Source organism: Mustela nigripes, chromosome 16 (assembly GCF_022355385.1).
Source record: "Mustela nigripes isolate SB6536 chromosome 16, MUSNIG.SB6536, whole genome shotgun sequence".
Lineage (NCBI taxonomy): Eukaryota > Metazoa > Chordata > Mammalia > Carnivora > Mustelidae > Mustela > Mustela nigripes.
Genome location: NC_081572.1, coordinates 18,351,513 through 18,368,408, shown reverse-complemented (window position 1 = coordinate 18,368,408; position 16,896 = coordinate 18,351,513). Strand labels below are relative to the sequence as shown.

General features: G+C 55.7%; 2 protein-coding genes across 11 annotated transcripts; one reads left to right on the top strand and one right to left on the bottom strand.

Moving 5' to 3' along the window:
* The first annotated feature begins 3,614 nt into the window (after window positions 1-3,614).
* Window positions 3,615-7,794, top strand: TMUB2 (transmembrane and ubiquitin like domain containing 2). Of its 5 annotated transcripts, none has more exons than XM_059379796.1 (4): window positions 3,623-3,704; window positions 5,013-5,179; window positions 5,694-6,260; window positions 6,512-7,794. In XM_059379796.1, the coding sequence occupies exons 2-4, from the start codon at window positions 5,175-5,177 to the stop codon at window positions 6,876-6,878; spliced, it is 939 nt and encodes a 312-aa protein (XP_059235779.1). In that variant the 5' UTR covers window positions 3,623-3,704; window positions 5,013-5,174; the 3' UTR covers window positions 6,879-7,794. The 5 variants fall into 5 exon arrangements, with proteins under 5 accessions (XP_059235782.1, XP_059235779.1, XP_059235780.1 ...); XM_059379797.1 differs by having other exon boundaries at window positions 3,663-3,758; XM_059379795.1 differs by lacking the exon at window positions 3,623-3,704 and adding an exon at window positions 3,790-4,374.
* A 78-nt stretch (window positions 7,795-7,872) lies between these two features.
* ATXN7L3 (ataxin 7 like 3) lies at window positions 7,873-15,965 on the bottom strand. 6 transcript variants are annotated; one of them, XM_059379787.1, is made up of 13 exons: window positions 15,320-15,965; window positions 13,857-13,967; window positions 13,427-13,559; window positions 13,040-13,211; window positions 12,773-12,870; window positions 12,553-12,575; window positions 12,180-12,246; window positions 11,943-12,028; window positions 11,546-11,614; window positions 11,227-11,270; window positions 10,881-10,952; window positions 10,630-10,787; window positions 7,873-10,518 (listed from the first exon to the last, which is right to left on the bottom strand). In XM_059379787.1, exons 2-13 carry the CDS (start codon window positions 13,905-13,907, stop codon window positions 10,370-10,372), a joined length of 1,122 nt encoding a protein of 373 aa, XP_059235770.1. In that variant the 5' UTR covers window positions 13,908-13,967; window positions 15,320-15,965; the 3' UTR covers window positions 7,873-10,369. The 6 variants fall into 6 exon arrangements, with proteins under 6 accessions (XP_059235770.1, XP_059235775.1, XP_059235776.1 ...); XM_059379792.1 differs by having other exon boundaries at window positions 12,180-12,225; XM_059379793.1 differs by having other exon boundaries at window positions 11,943-11,971; window positions 15,320-15,964.
* Window positions 15,966-16,896: the final 931 nt, after the last annotated feature.

Here is a 16,896-nt window from a genome sequence, read left to right as displayed (position 1 = left end):
GCTGCCTCTCTGTCTACTTGTGATTTCTCTCTGTCAAATTAATAAATAAAATCTTTAAAAAAAAGATTTTATTTATTTATTCGATAGAGAGAGAGAGAGAGCACAGTGAGAGAGGGAACACAAACAAGAGGAGTGGGAGAGGGACAAGTGGCTTCCTGCTGAGCAGGGAGCCCAATGCAGCGCTCCATCCCAGGACCCTGGGATCATGACCTGACCCGAAGGCAGACGCTCAATGACTGAGCCACCCAGGCGCCCCCCTGAAGTAAGTTTAATCACCACCCTCGGATAGGTTCAATAGGAGTCTAAATAGGGGGGTACTCCTGGGAGCAGCCTGGGTAAAATTTTTTTAAAGGAAGAAAACACAAAAGACCTAACAATTAATTTACAAAGTGGCTGATGAAACATGAAAAACTGAAAACCTCACTAGTGACCCAATGAATGAAATCAAAGGAACAGACACGCTTTTGTCTGTGAGATTGGCAAACATGGCATGAATGACAGAGAGTGGCTAGGGAAAGAGCAGTTTTAGTAAAACAGATTTCTTATACACACATTGGCCTAAGGCAGCATTCCAGGACTCACAGATTTATTCACTATTCAATAGCTATCTTAACTGCACACACAAGTGTAAAAATGCCTAAATTCCATAGGATATGAAAAGCAAACATCCCAAGAACTCTATCATGAAAAATGTCCAAGGAGCTCAGATCCATTAAAATACACTGTTATGGGGCACCTGGGTGGCTCAGTCAAGGGTCCGACTGGGTTTCGGCTCAGGTGGTGCTCTCCCATCATAAGATCAAGCCCCATGTTGGACTCTGCACTCAGTAGGGAGTCTGCTTTGGATTCTCTCTCTCTCTGCCCTTCCCCATGCCCCTTTAAATAAATAAATCTTTAAAAACAAAGCAAAACAAACAACACAACGCAGTTTGCTAAGTGTTCTGGCAGAAGTCAGTCCATGCAGCTTGGGAAACGAGACTATAGGTACCAAACCCCAAACAGATACCTGGTACCTGGAGCCGTGAAAAAGCCAGATGTGCTGGCCCCTGGACAGGGCAGGCCTGGCCATGGGCTCTGCCTTCTTGGGCTTCAGAGGTCACTGGTCAGTCATTTATTCCCTAATCAGATTTCACTTCCCTTCTTTTCCTCCATTCTTTCCTCCTTATAACGTCTTATAAACATCTTCAGGGTTGTCACGTCTCTCAGAACCTCCACCCATTTATTCCCTGCCCTCTCTCACTTCCATCCTGTTTTAGGGGAAGAGAAACAGTCGTAGGCACAACTCACACTGCCGTGGAAATGGAAATAGGTGCACCAGGTGTATCAAAACCTGAACAATGTGAGCACCCTTTGATCCAACGATCCCATCTTCAGAAATTTATCCTAGGGAAAGACATCATGGGTGTGAACAAAAATCTGTCATCAAAGACGCATAAAGAGGTTTATGAAAACATTGTTTAAAAGCAAAGTACTGAAAACCATCTAAATGTCCATCCAAATGAGATAATTAGCTAAAAAGCTAGGGAGAAATATGGAAAATGGTACTGTTGAACAGCTACTTAAAGCTATGCTATGATGCTATAAAAATATTCAATGACACAGGAAAAATTTTATGGTATATAGTTGAGTGAAAAAAAGGAGGGGGCCAAATATTGGCAATTAAGATCGTATATATAGAGAGAGGAAATGAAAGAGTGAGCTCGAGCACTAGATGACTTTAGCTATAGCACTAATGGCAAATTTGGATATTATGTGAGCCTCAGTTTCCAAACCTATAAAATGGGTACAATAAGAGCTACTTGACAGGGCTCCATAAGATAAGGTATATGAAGTACTTAGCACAGTACCTGGCACATAATAAACTCTCAAAAGCATTAATGGTGGTTCAGCTCATTAGTTTATTCATTCCCTCAAGCATTTATTGAGAGCCCTTGAACTTGCTACTCTGTCTGGAAATTTGCTTGGTAACCTTATTCACTCTTCAGAATTCTGTTTAACTGTACCCTACCCCTCCTGCATTCTTCAAAATAAAAACATGCTTTGGCTCAGGTCATGATCCGGGGGTCCTGGGATCGAGCCCCGCATCTGGCTCCCTGCTTGGCGGGAAGCCTGCTGTCCCTCTCACACTATGTCTCTCTCTGTCAAATAAATAAATAAAATGTTATAAAAATAAAAAGGTTTAAATGGTAAATTTATGTGTATTTCACAATAAGGCTTGGAAAAAAGAATAAGAAGCCAGACAGCTTGATTCCATTTATACAAGGTATGAAAACAGAGGAAACTAATCTATGGTAAGGAAAGTCGTAATACTCTTTGTAAGGTGGTGGCTGGAAGAGGACATGAAGGGGGACTTTGGGGTCATTTTTTATTTCTTTATCTCAGTGCTGGTTCCACTGAGTTCAGTTCCAATCAGTTCAGTTGGTGAAAACTACCGAACTCTTCACTTGTCTGTTTGCCCTCTCTGCCTTTTTTATACCTGAACCAAAAGTTCACCAGAAAACAACAAAAATCCTGACATGTCTTTGGAAAAAAAGTGTTTTTAAACATTTGTTTACGTATTTTAGTGAGAGGAAGGGAGAGCGTGAAGGGGGTAGAGGCAGAGGGAGAGGGAGAGTACCAAGCATGGAGCCCCTAGGGAGGGGGAACTCAATCTCGTGACCCTGAGATCACGACCTGAACTGAAATCAAGCGACTGACGCTTGGGGCTCCTGGGTGGCTCAGGTCAATGATCCCAGGGTCCTGGGATGGAGCCCCGCATCAGGGTCTCTGCTTAGCCAGGAGTCTGCTTCCTCCTCCTCTCTCTCTGCCTACTTGTGATCCCTGTCTGTCAAATAAATAAATAAAATCTTAAAAAGGAGAGAGAGAGAGAGTCTGATGCTTAACAGACTGAGCCACACAGGTTCCCTCAAATTTTTAAGTAATCCCTAGGACAAGCGTGGGGTTCGAACTCACAACCCGTCTGTGCTAGCCAGGGCTCCCTAAAGAATTTTAATTGCAAAAATCTAAGTTCTTGGGAGCTGAATCTTTTTCTCCTGTTTTCTTCTGGGCTCCTTTTCTTGTGCCTTAAGCCTGCGCTGAATCTGTGCATTCTTTGAAAGGCTTTCTGGCCTTTTTTACCAAGGTCCCTCAATACCTGGAGCCAACCGAGACGGTAACTAAACTGCCTCCGGCCTTAGAATTGAACTTTTGGAGGTCAGAGAGACCAGTCCCTACTGATCCCGCTAACCAGGAGCTCATTGTGCGTTACAGAGCAGTAATAAATCCAATCAACCCTGGAGGCTGGGAGCAAGGCCAAAAGAACATGCCCGGACCGAGAAAGAGCCGCTCACGATCTGCAGGACTATGCCAGCACGCTGGTCCCCCAGAAACGAAGCCACGCCTTCTCCCAAGCACCACCCACAACTCTATGTGGTCCTGCCCCTCACCCGTGGGCTCTTTAGGCTCCGCCCAGTAAGCTTGGCCCCGCCCTGGGAGGGCGACGATCCCGCCAACAGTAACTCCGCCCCTCCTTCCGCTAAGAAACCAGTCCTTTTTAAAGAATACGTTTACGTCAGCCCGCCTTACGTAAACTTACGTCATCAGTGCAGAGCGCGGAGGCGGGATTTCCTGTCTCTGATTAAAACAGCTTCCGGGAGAAGCCGGAAGAGACGGGACCCCGGACAGAATCGGGGATAGCCAGCCCCTCCCCCGGCCCCTACGGAAAGGTGAGTCCATGGGCCGTCCTGGCGAAGTCAAAACACTTAGTCTGGCCGTTTCAGGTGAGGACCTCTTTCCCTATCCAGGCACAGTACCGGCTCAATCCCCCTTTAATTTCCCATGACTCCCCGCGTACTCAAGCCCCGCCTCCAGGCCCCCAGCCCCGCCCCAAAGTTTGAGGGGTGTGAATGGTTTGTGACCCCCTCACCGGACTCTACCCCTTATGGGCTGGGATAATTGAGCTTGGCGGCCAGGAACTAGGTAGACCTTCGCCTCGGGTGGGCCCACCGACTCCTCTCCAGCGCCGCGGGAATAGGGCCGCCCCACGCGGAGTCTTCGCCTCAGAAAAGGCAGGGTCGGGACCCCTCCTCACCGCGCGGTCAGGCTCGCCTACAGACTGAGGGGACCCCCCAAAGGCCTCTGAGGCGGGAGACGTGGGGTCCTCCCCAACCCAAGAAAGTGCCCTGTGTCTGTGCCAGTCGTTTTCGCCTCTGTTCGCCGCAGTTTCCTTTTCTGTAAATCAGGATTGGTGACATTAACCATCTTACCGTTAGGGGCTAGTTGTGGGAGCGATAAGTAATTGCTGCCATTTATCTATTGAACCATTGCAATGTGCCAGACTCTGTGCTAAGTGTTTTGCTTCGTTGATTTCCCGTCACCGTCAAAACACCTTATGAGGTAGGTACTATTTTTAACCCCATTTTACCGATGAGCAAGCTGAGGCTCTGAGAAAGTTGTCGGAGATTAGAGAGCTAGTAAGAGGCAAGGCCAGGATTATAGTTAGGTTTTTTGTTTTTTGTTTTTTTTACTCCAGGGCCCATGTTCTAAATAAGATGTGGAAGCTATTCAGATGTTGCTATGTCCTACAGATATTCTTTGAGCGGCGACTGTGGCATTATGCTGGGCACTAGGGTACATAGAAAAATACATGTGATCCTGTCTTTCAGAAGTCTAGTAGAGAAAGATGGACCGGTAGAGGAGTATAATGAAGTTTTATAGGTATTGTGAGAATACTCTGTTGATGCTAATCATCAGATTGGATTTGCCTGGGGACAGTTGTGAAAGCCACACATTCTGGTTCACATCCAGCCCTCCATTCTGTGAGGGAAAGAGTAGGTACTCTAAAGGAGCAAGCCACCATCCTTCTGCCTTTCTAAGAAATCGCCAGGGGAGAAACTACACCGTGCACAAAGAGAGATAGGGATATGGATTGTGAGAGCTATTTTGGAATATTTTCCAAATCCTTTCCAGTTAGTGGTTTTGCAGTTTTGAGCCTCTGTTGGTGTTTCTGGTGTCTGTCCTCCTTCGCTTTCTAGGACTTGTCAGAAGAATTTCAGAGGTGGTAGACACGGTGCCTGCTGCATGATGTCTGCTGATGGCTCCTGCAGATGTGTCCCCTTTGGGGTGGTCTGACCATGCTTCTGATGAAAAATTAATTTTTTGGTTCTTGACATCTGAACCTGAATACGTGACCACGAATGAGGTAGGGTTCAAATGGAAAAATCTGGCAAGAGTGGCTGCACTATGCCTCCAGAAGACCCTAAAATAAAATATTTCAGCCTCTTTGGTCTCTCAGAAGCCACCTTGGAGGCTTCTGAGGGGGGCATAGTTGCTAGACCAAGTGATAGAAATCCTAGAGAAACTCAGGGCATAAGGAAGCAAACGTTTATTCCCCACCTACCAAAAAAGCAACAGCCAGTGACAGCAGCAGTCACCACAACAAAGCCATGAAATGTTCCTGATGATCCATGCTCTTTGGGAGCTCGAAATGAGAGAGGAAGGATGTGGAACCTGAAAGCTAGTGTTTAACAATAGAGGCAGAGGGTAAGTCCTTAGCTTTAGGTTGGGGGTCCAAGGGTAGGAAGGTTTGTTCCCCCTTCTGTAGGACACTGAACTCCATTTTCTTTCAGGGCTGAGTCAGTTAGGACCTGAAGAAACTAGGAACCTGGTTGCAACCCCACATGCCTTGCTGATGCTGTCCTCCTTTGTTCCTGCAGTGTCGACCCAGTCAGCGGCCAGGCCATGGAGTTCTCTGATGTCACCCTCATTGAGGGTGTGGGTAATGAGGTGACTGTGGTGGCAGGTGTGGTGGTGCTGATTCTAGCCTTGGTCCTAGCTTGGCTCTCTACCTACGTAGCAGACAGCAGTAGCAACCAGCTCCTGGGCACCATTGTGTCAGCTGGAGACACATCTGTTCTCCACCTGGGGCATGTGGACCATCTAGTGGCAGGCCAAGGCACCCCAGAGCCAACCGAACTCCCCCATCCATCAGAGGGTAATGATGAGAAGGCTGAAGAGGCTGGCGAAAGTGGGGGAGACTCCACAGGGGAGCCTGGAGCTGGGGGCGGTGTTGAGCCAAGCCTCGAGCATCTGCTTGACATCCAAGGCCTTCCCAAAAGACACGCAGGCCCGGAAAGCAGCAGTCCAGAGGCCCCTCTGAGATCTGAGGATAGCGGCTGCCTCCCTCCCAGCCCCGGCCTCATCAGTGTGCGGCTCAAATTCCTCAATGACACCGAGGAGCTGGCTGTGGCCAGGCCGGAGGATACTGTGGGTGCCCTGAAGAGGTGAGTGGACCGGAAAGTGGGCAGCTGCTCATACCCCACGCCCACAGCCTTTGGTCGCCTAAGAGGAGCCTGGGATCCACCTGGGAGTGGCGGGGAGGTATCGGGTCCGGCCCCCACCAAGGCTGGGTGGGATACCTCTTAGAAACTTACCCTTCACTTCTTCCCTCACTGCCCTGTTTGTCTGACCCAGGCCTGTCAGCCTTCTCATTCGTTGCCTTCTGTCTTGCCTTCTATCTCGTTCATCCTCGCAGTAAATACTTCCCTGGACAGGAGAGCCAGATGAAACTCATCTACCAGGGCCGTCTGCTGCAGGACCCAGCCCGCACACTGCGTTCCCTGAACATTACCGACAACTGTGTGATTCACTGCCACCGCTCACCCCCAGGGTCAGCTGTTCCAGGCCCTTCAGCCTCCCTGGCCCCCTCCTCGGCCACTGAACCCCCCAGCCTCGGCGTCAGTGTGGGCAGCCTCATGGTGCCTGTGTTTGTGGTGCTGTTGGGTGTGGTCTGGTACTTCCGTATCAATTACCGCCAGTTCTTCACAGCACCTGCCACTGTCTCCCTGGTGGGGGTCACTGTCTTCTTCAGCTTCCTAGTATTTGGGATGTATGGACGATAAGGACATAGGGAGAAAATGAAAGGCATGGTCTCCCTTCTTTATGGCCTCCCCCCTTTCCTGGCCAGAGCTGGGCCCAAGGGCTTGGGAGGGAGGGGTGGAAAGGATGTGGCAGGTCCTCCTCCATAGGACATAGGAGGCAGGTAAAGGGCCTCCCCTTTACATCCACAAGGGTACAGACAGCCCATCTCTGTGCAAGCACAACTCAGGTAGAAATAAGGATGTCATCTTCCTTCACTTGTAGGGTCCTAAAGTTCAGAGCTGAGCTGATGGCCCAGCTCAGTGGGGAGCCTGGGCTCCGAGGATTCCCTCCCAGCTGTGGCCCTAGCTCTTCCCATTGTCCTGCATGTCTGCTCCTCAGTACCCAGGGCTGCCTGCCAGGGCAGCTCAGCATGGCCCCAGCATACTTCTGTAGGGAGCCTGGAGTATTTTTCTGTTTCTTAAGGGAGTATCTGTCTTTTGAGACTGAAGTCACACAGCAGGAATGAAGGTCGTGTCCGCTTCCCTTACAGGCACCTAGCCGCCTCTTACCTTCTCTCTCCGTCCCTGTAGCAGGAATAGGGTGTTCTCTGTGTTCTGGATAGTTTCCAGTGTTCTCCCCTTTTTTTCAAAGCACTTTGCTTGTTTTTTTTTTTTTTGTTGTTTTTTGTTTTAAATAGTCCTTTATAGAGCTCAGTCAGAAAGGGGATTGGGGCACAAAGCCAAGCCCCCAGCATTGGGAGAGGCCAAGCCACAGCTGCTGCTACCCTAGGCCTAAGGCTGTAAGCAAGAGACAGCTCTGGCCCTCAGCCAGTGTCCTACCCTGCCCAGCTCCAAGGACGAGCTCTGGGTATGGAGCCTTGGGGCCCAGGCCCTTGCTTCTGGGCTTCTCAGATGGAGGGTCAGTGTCTGTGACTAAATAAAGTTCCGTTTTGTGGCTCTGGAGCCTCCTGTGACATTAAGAGAATGGCTTTGCTCTGCCCCCATTGACATGGTAAGGAGGGTGGATAGGCCGGGCTACCAACGGGAGATGCAGTTTATTTACACCAGCAGCCATGGGGGCAGGGGAAATACACAGCGTTTACAAAGTTAGCTACCTGTACAGGATGGATTACATATGCAAAAATAAAAATCTCAAGACCACAGGACAGCGTGAGCCCCACCCCCCTCCCCCAATGACCCCAGCATGCGGTAATGCCAGGCGGGTGGCCCCTGGGCATGCGGGGGGGAGTGATGCATGGAAGGAAAAGCCACCGGCCATGGAAATTAGTACAGAACCCCCCCACACACACTCAGACACATGATAGGATACAGGTGGACGACACCTAGCCGGGGTGGGAAGGATGGGAATTGAGACCCACACAGCCTGCTGTTAGAGGGAGGGGAGTGGAGAGCTCCTAGCCCCTGTTCAACTACATGGTAGGGGGGCACACTCTCCCCAGAAGGAAAGGGGTTTGCTCCCTCAGGGTCCCTGCTGGACCAAGCCCATCTCTAACCCAGCTTGGGCAGGGGGCTGTGCCCTGAGGGCGGGCCAAGGAACAATGGGGAAGTGGATGTGGACAAACCAGTTCCCAAACTACTTCCCACTTCTCCCTCCTCCAACCAGAGGGGGGAAAGGGAGAGGCCAGAGGGGAAAGGGTATGGTAGGGCCTGAGCTGCAGCTGCCTCTCAGAAGGGAGAATGGCCTGAGCGGTCCTCCCTTCACCTTCAGCCCACTCCCAAGACTTCCTTTGGAAGCAGGCTGGAGGCTGGCTGAAATCCTCCTTCCCCTCTGGCTTCCCCTTCGAGGGAGAAGACTATGGAGGGTCAAGAACAGAGGAGCCCAGGCCCCAGGATTTATTCTAACTCCTGCCAAAATGTGTTTGGCTTTTTAAAAAATAATCACAATTCTTGGGTTAAAAACCAATTTGTAACCAGGCATCAGCCACAATCAGAACCACCCCAGGGTGGAGAGGGGGGGCTGGGGTTCCAGACAGGGTACTGCAGCCCTATCTCTTGTTGTTCCCTTAACCCTCTAGGGTCCCTAACCCAAAATCAGTCCAACCAGTCCTGGGTACTAGCTACCCAAATGTGGGATGCTCCTCCTGGGAAGAGGGCAGGGTTCACATCCAGCAAATGCCAGAGAACATGGCTCAGGGTCAACTCCATCCCTGTGTCAGTCAGCTCTGCTCCCAGCCCAGACCGTAGTCCTCCAGCTCGGCTCCTGGGAGCGATGGTGCCCACGTGGAGGTGGGACGGTACATCTTTTCAGGATGTAGACCAGGCAGGTGGGCACACTGGCATGACAGTCCCACAGAGGGGCAATGCCGAGGCACGACAGCCCTCCACTGACAACCCAGAGCACGGAGACTAGCCTCTGCCCACCCCAACTCCTAGCAAAGGGGGAGAGGTAAAAGATCAGGATTTTCCTCAGAGCCCCAAACCACGAGTACAGAATAAATAACTTAAAAGCGGCTAAGGAAGGGGAAACAGGGCAGGCTTCGGAGGCAGGAGCATCGAGAGAGGAACTGAAGCTGGTCAAGGTGAAGGAGGGGGTAGCAAGCAGCAGTTGGGAACTTGGACTGCCCTGCTAGGGCAGTGGGGCAGGGGAGGCGGGAGGAACATGGGGCCACCCCAGGAGGGTGAGGCTGGGCCCCTTCCGGGGGCAGGGAATGAGGTAAGAAAACATTTCAAATAAAGCAGCACCGTTCCCTCTCACCTTGGGGCCCCACTCCTCACCAGCCCTGGGTCAGGGAGGAAAGGTAGGGGGGGGGGAGTCATTCTGATACATAGCTCCCTCTTCCTACCCTCCCCTTGCCTCTTCCGTGAAGCTGTAGAGGCTGGAGGCCCTTTCCTGGCACCCAACAACAAAAGGACAGCTCCTGCTGCCAAGGAGGCCCATGGGGACTGAGGGGAAAGGGCTGCCCCTGTGAGGGGCAGGGAAGGCGGTGGCAGTTCTGGACACCCACCTCAGCAGACAGCTTGCTGGGCCTGCCTACCCCTCGGATTGGGGGCATCTGATAGGATTCTGCACACAGACAGGACACACCCAGCCCTGCCCCTCAGCTCCAAGCACCGGACCCATTCACATTGCTGAGGGCGGCTGGGGGAGGCCCCCTCCAGGCTCAGCTTCCAACCCACAGCCTCCCCGGTAGCCACAATGCTTCTCGGCAGGGCTTAGTCCAGTTCCTGGGGTGGGGGGCAGGCAGTGCCCTGGCACAGTGCCCAGGTCAGGCCCCTGGCCTAGCTGGACATCCAGTAACTCACAGAATAAATAGGAAAACCGCCTCCCCACCGAACTTATGTCCAAGGCATAATATGTCCAGGTCTGAGTCCTGCATGCCAAGGGGTCGTGCTCCGTCGCAGAGGACCCTGACACCCCCCAGGGGCGCATAACTGGATCCTCTGCCTGCCTGGCCCCACCAAGCTTCCCAAGCCCAAACCCCCAGCAGCCGTCCATTCGCCAGGCTTTGCCACCTGGGTGGGGGTTGGGAGAGAGGGCTCTGCTCAGCCAAAGGCTAACCCTTGCACCCAAGTCAGTTGATGTCATCGTAGATGCTGGGCGTCGGGGGTGCCGGTGGCTTTGGCTTCTTCTTCTTGTTGGAGCCCAGGCTGGAGGCAGTCCCTACCAGGCTCAGATGGGATTTCTTTTTCTTGGTTTTCCGTGACTCAGAGCTGTTGGTACCTGAAGAGAGAGAGGCACCATGGATGCAGGCCGGGCTGTCAGGAGAACACGGGCGTGCCCACAACCCTGGCTTTGGGCGGAGAGCCCATGGGGCCCAGATGCATCACCTACCTAGACCCCATCCCTGATTCTCACTCGTCTTGGAGGAGCCTGAATCGGAGGGCGAGAGATCAGAGGAGCCGTCCCATTGAAGTCGGCTGATCAGGGCCTGGCTGTCAGTCATGTCAAAGCTGTCATTATCCAGGGAACTCTCGACCTCTGGAAGGACGCTGGAAAGAAGAGGGGTCAAAGAAGGGCTTCAGGGATACCAATCATCATCCTAATCTTCCGCAACCCACCACCCTCCCCGGAGGCTCCCTTACGCTGAGGGTCCGAGGAAATAAATGCGCACGGCTCGCCGCTGCTCATCTGTGTGCTGGGGGCAGCGCACGGACCTGGTGGGGAGAGAACTCGTCAGACCCTGACAAGGCAGGAACAGTCTGAGAACCTCAGGTGAAGCCCCTTTCCCCTAGCAGAGGTGGGAGGAACGGACACAGACAGGGAGGGGATAAACAGAGTGCCCCCAGATTGTGGCCTAAGGCCTGACCATTAGAGGAAGGAGGGAAAGGGTGGGGGCCCCATTGCTCAAGTCCAAGGGTACTCTCGACCCATGCCCAGGATGAGTGTGCGGAAGGGACCCCGGCCCCCTTTTCTAGGTTCTAAGCTCACCTTGTGCACATCTTCTTGGTGTGTTCAGAAATCACCCCACATTGCTGGAAGAGGAATATAAGCTGAAAGGAGGGACGGAGGGGAACCCACTCTAGACACTAGGTATTCTCCTCTGTGCAGATGCTAGAAATCGGCAGGCAGAAATCGGCCCCAAGGTATCCAGAACAGACAGTCCCAGACTACCACAGGCCGGGAAACCTAATTCCAGAGAGAGTGAGCTAGGTGGCCCTGACTGCTGTCACCAGCCTCTTCCAGGGACGGGACCACTGCCTATGGCTCCAGCCCACTCCCAAGGGCCTCCCCCTCGCCGGTCTCTCACCGTGGTGAGCAGGTTACGCAGCTCGTCCGGCCCCAGGGTTTCGTAGCTGATCCCAGTTGAGTTGTTATACTAGGGGAGAATCAAAGGTACAGGTCAGAGAAAAGGCGGCTCGGGGGGCTGGGGGGGGGGGCAGATGGGGTTGGGGAACCAGTCCCTCTGGTCCTTCTCTGTGGGGGTAGGGCCCTGAGCCAACCCGGCACTTTTCCGGGGACACTCTTCCCATCCCACCTGCTTTGTCGGGAAGGGGCTGGAGCCCAGCGAGAACAGAAATACGCAAGACCAAAATACCCCGTCTAGTGCTTCTGGCCTCAGCATTCTGATCCCCACCCGTCCAAATCCCACCCAACTCACAACTGGGGAAATGAGAGAGAACCTTAGAGGGGCGGCACCCACTCACCTTAAAAGGATCCGAATTGCTAAGTTCCCCTGAAGAAGAAAAAAGAAGGGGAAGGGTGTTTGATGCAGAGGTACAGACAGAGAACCCTGAAAATAACCAGAGAGGAAGTGGGGGTGACAGAAGGATCACAGGCCCTCCCTCGATACCCCGGCTCCCCTAAGACCCCACCTCCACCCTCCAGCAGTGAGTCCCAGCAGACGTACCTAGAATCACCCCCATCGTTCAAGCCCCACTTACCATTTTTGTGTTTTAAAGACTTGGATCTTCGAGGGGAATTGGGGTTCTGGAATGGGAGATACCACAGCTTTGGGGAAAGGGTAACGATAAGGGGGAGCCGAGAACCCAGGGAAGGAAAAAAGATTTGACAAAGAAACATCCTCAAATTCCTACTCTTCCTCCCCAGTAAGAGGCCCACCTACCCATATTCCGTCCTCCCCTTCTCCCCCAAGGCCTCCACTGCCCTCCTGCCCACCACAGACACCCTCATCCCGAAACCCAGTGAGGAACCCCATGACCTCACACTTGAGTCAAGACACCCGAGGACTCCCTGCCCAAAGGGGAGGGTTCTGTCCTTCGCCCAAATTTCCCTCATGCTTGCCCCGGCTCTCACCTTGTCTGATTTTCTCTTCTTGGCTGTATCAGACAAAAACAAAAGGTCAGGGTCACTCAACCTAAGTTCTCAATCTAGAACCCCACGGAAACACACCAAGCCACATTCTCCCCTCCTCACTCAACCTAACAACTTGTGACCATTACCTACCCAACTCCCACTTGCCCACCTCACCCCGATGCCCGCCCCCCATCCCAGCTTCCCCGGAGTCCCCAAACACCTTTCTTCTCTGAGCCATAGGACCAGTCGTTGTCATTGATGTCATCATTATCCTCTTGGTCACTCTCCGACTTGTTCATATTGTTGCTATTGGCAATCCTGCCAATGGAACAGAAGAGAAAGGGTCAAGGCAGCCACCTCTCCCTGCCACTGGCCGCAAAGGCCAAGCATGTGCCACCCCTGAGCCCTACCAAGGCCCCAGGGGGAGGGGGACTATGCCTCAGAACATGGCACGAGAGAGCGGAGCCTCGCAGCTTTGGGTCCTCACCGGCGATTGGCGATGCGGCTGCTGTTCCGGCCCATCCCCAGGCACTTCTCCAGATGGGGAGCGAAGCGGGAGGCAGCGATACTGCGACTGCAGTTGGGGCAGACACACTCCTTGCTCTTCCACTGGTTGAAAACCTGTCCAAAGATGTCCAACCCCGGCTGGTCCACGATCTCTGGGGACAGGAGAGGCGTGGCGATCAGGGCAGGCGGGGGACCTCTTGTTTCCTGCCCATGGCCCCGTGGCCTCTTGAACCCACCCCCACCCCCTCTACCACGAAGGCTTGCAGCAGCTTTGGGGGCTACATCTGGTCCAGCTGCCAGAGAGGGGACTTCCAAGGATCCCAGGGGGGCAGGGGCTGGACAGCTCTCCTTCAACCCTGAAGCTCACCAAAATCCTTCATGCTATCAGGGTCCGTGTCGTCCAGGAAGAAGTAGCCACACTTGACAGCCCGGTGCACCTCGAAGCAGAATCCCAAACAAGAATCCTCAACCAGGTCCGCGTATATCTCCTGAGCGATGGCCTGGGCCCAGGGGAGAACGTCCGCGGTCAGGAAGAGTCACAGTCCCCTGGACTGAGAGCAACTCTCACCAACCACATCTGCCCATTCGCCCTGGCCCCAAATCATGCTTTCTTCTGCCATTTTCCCCATCTTGACTTCGCGTCCTTTCTTCTTCCGGATCCTTGGGCCTTCTCGGCTGGCTATTCCCTTTAAGGAACCAGGCTGACTACCCCAATTCCTCTTTGGTGTGAATGCCAGATACAGCGGCGTAGAAACGCCCAGAGAAAGAACTAGAGGCACGCGTGGGGCAGCCCTCACCTCTAGTTTGCTGTTATCCAGGCCAGACAAAGACATTTCCTCCATTTTCATTTGTAAACTCTTGTGGAGACGGCGCTCTGACTGCTCATAGCACAGCGGGCGGCAACACGGCTGCACACACGGGGGTGGGGGGTTCTGGTGTGAGGCCAAGGCACCTCTGAAGACCGCCACCTCCCCTCTGCACCTCGCTGCCCAGAGCCTAATCCTGGCATCAGGATCTACCCCTCCCCAAGGCCCAGGCTCACTGAGTCTGGATGGTCCTTCAGGGCCTGAAACCCCAAGGCGGCCTAGTCAGATCTGAACTCGGGCCCTGGACTCTGCTACCAGACAAAGTCTGGGTTTATGGGAGGCAGCAGCTCACCCCAGGTCCCCCAAACTCAAACCCCTCTTCCATACCCATGGTGCAATGCAGCAGGGGGAGGAGAAGGAACTCTAAGGCCTCAAAGCAAACCCACAGGGTGTGGCAAAGAACTGCACAGACTCCTAAATGCACCCCCCCCTTCCCTAGGCTCTCCTCAGAGTCACCTCTGCTTTCAGCCAGGATGTCCACTTGGGGGGGTACTGCTACCAGAAGTAGGAATGGCCCTAGAACCCTACAACCTTCACCCCACTCTGTCTTCCCTTGAAATAAGCCTGTGACTACAGCAGGGGAACAGAGCCCACAGAAACCGAGAGCTGAAGGAGCCTTTCCAGCCACCATGATCAAGAAGAGGGGTAGAGCCCGCCTGGGATGGCATGCCGGGAGTGGGCACTCCCCTTACCTGTTCTTCTTTTAGATAACCACCCTCCCTCCCTCAGGACCAGCCCGGAAGTCTCTCCAAGAGCCCCAAAGTCCAGGAATCCCCACCAAAGGAATCAGAAACAGCGCCCACAGTCCGGGGCCCCTCTGTACGGTGGGTACGAGTTTAAGGAGCTGCTGGCCTAGAGTGGGGTGGGGACTGACAAATGAGCCAGGGGCACTGGGGAGGGTAGGAGGCCGGGCCTCGGCTCTTCCCCCGTCCCTGCGGCACTGCTGCTGCATCATACCGACTGGGGGGAGGAGAGCCGAGCCGCCCGAGGCCGGCGCCAGTCCGGGACAGTCCGACCCCTAGAGAGTGGGCAGAGTGGGACGCGTCCCGGCCCCTCTCCTTCCCCGCCCGCCGACAGCCCCAGCCGGCCGGGGAGAGGAGTCCGGGAGGGTGTCTCTATTGTCCCGGGGGCTGGGGCCTGGCTCCCTAACAAAGGCCCCGCGCCCCCTCCCCGGCCGGCCCTGCCCCGCCCAGGGGGGACCCAGACAGGGGGAGAGCTGGGGGCCCCGGCCGGGCCGGGAAGCCGGGGGAAGCCGGGCGTTTCCGCGTCGGCCCGGGGGGAGGGGAAGGGGCGCTGACCCAGACCTGGGGGGAGGGGGCCCAAGCCCCGCCTCGGGCCCCGCCCCCCGCCCCCCGCAGGCCCCTCCCCCGTCCCCGTCTCCGTCCCGTACTCACCCCGCCCGGGGGGCCGCGCCGGGGCCCGGCGGCCTCTCAGGGCCGCGTCCTCCGGCGGCGGCGGCGGCGGCGGCTGCTCCGGAGCCCCATGTCCGTCGGTCCGTCCTCGCCTCTCCCCGGGGCCCAGGGCCCGGGGCCGGGGGGTCGGGCCGCCCCCCCGCCTCGCCGCCTCACCGGGCGGCCATGGCCCCTTCCCCTCCCTTCTCGTCCCGTCGCCGCCTCCTCCTCCTCCCCTCCCCCCGCCCGCGCGCAGTCCGCGCGCCGTCCGCGCGCCCCTCCCCCCGCCCCCCACTCCAGCCCGCCTCTCCCGGGCGGGGGGTGCGGCGCGAGCCCGGAGCGCGCGCGCGTGCCGCGACCGGAGGATGGATGGATGGAGCGAGCGAGAACGCGAGCGTGCGCGCGCGCGCCCCTCTCCCCCTCCCTCCGCGCGGGCGCGAGGCCAAGCGCGAGCGCGCTCCAACCTCCTCCTCTTCCTCCTCCCGCCCCTCTTCAACACCCCGCCCCCGCCCTCCCTTCCTCTTCCTTCTTTCGCTTTCGCGCGCCCAGCGACTGCTCGCGCCTGCTAGAAGGGCCCGAGCGCGTGCATCTGCCCCGCGGCCGCAGCTCGGCAGCATTTGCTCCAGGGGGCGGGGACCGGGCGGGGAGGAGGGGCGCCACGCCGCCGTCCAAAGTACCGGCGGACGGGGACGGGGGCGGGGATATGGGCGGGGCTTTCGGGAGCCATCTCGGCCAATCACCATCTCGCCTCGGTCCGGCCGGCCCAATAGGATAGCGGTGGGTGGAGCGACGTTCAAGGTGAGGTGCGCGGTGCGCTGGGGGCGGAGACGTTGTGCCGTCCCGGCCGGCTCCGGGGCGGGGGCAGCGGGTGGCGTCGAAAGAGAGCGCCGGCTCCCAGCCGAGCCTGGGACGCCTTCCGGCCCAGGATCCCCCGCCCTTCCCTCGGGGCTCCCGGCTCTTCTCCCCCACCCCCCCAACTCCGCCCCCGCCCCCGGCGCCCCCACTCCGGCATTTACCCCGTAGCGTGCAGCCACTTCTCTGAAGAGGCCGGAGTTGAAGTGGGGATCTGTTAGCACCTCAGGGCAGAAAACCTATGGAGCCAAAGGGGCTCGTCCGAGCCTCCGTTCCCCTGTTTCTGGGCGGGTCTCAGCCCACTCCAGGCCTGCGAGCCAACGAACGCCCGAGATGAGGGTCCTCTGCTGAGGGCGGCGGCCGAGCTGTGCCCTTCTGAGCCGAGCGCCCTCCCGGCGCTCAGACTAATTTAGATCCCACACCTGCTCGGCTTTCCTGCTTCCGGAACCCACGCTGGACCCCCCACCTCTCGGACAGTCTGCCTGGCACTGGCCAGACCCTTCCCCCGACCCTGCGCCACCCCCCTGGGTGTGCCCATATCCGCGCGCTCTCACGGTCCCCCTTTACCTTCTGGAGGAAAAGGCCTTTCCTAGCCGCAACCGATGCCCAGACTGGCGCTTCTATTTCGGTTATTCTCTGGGTCTGGAGTGTTGGAACGGGGGTCTGACAGCCCTCTTGCCCTAGAAGAGGGGGTTAAAGGAGGGAAGTCTTAAATATTACACTTGGGG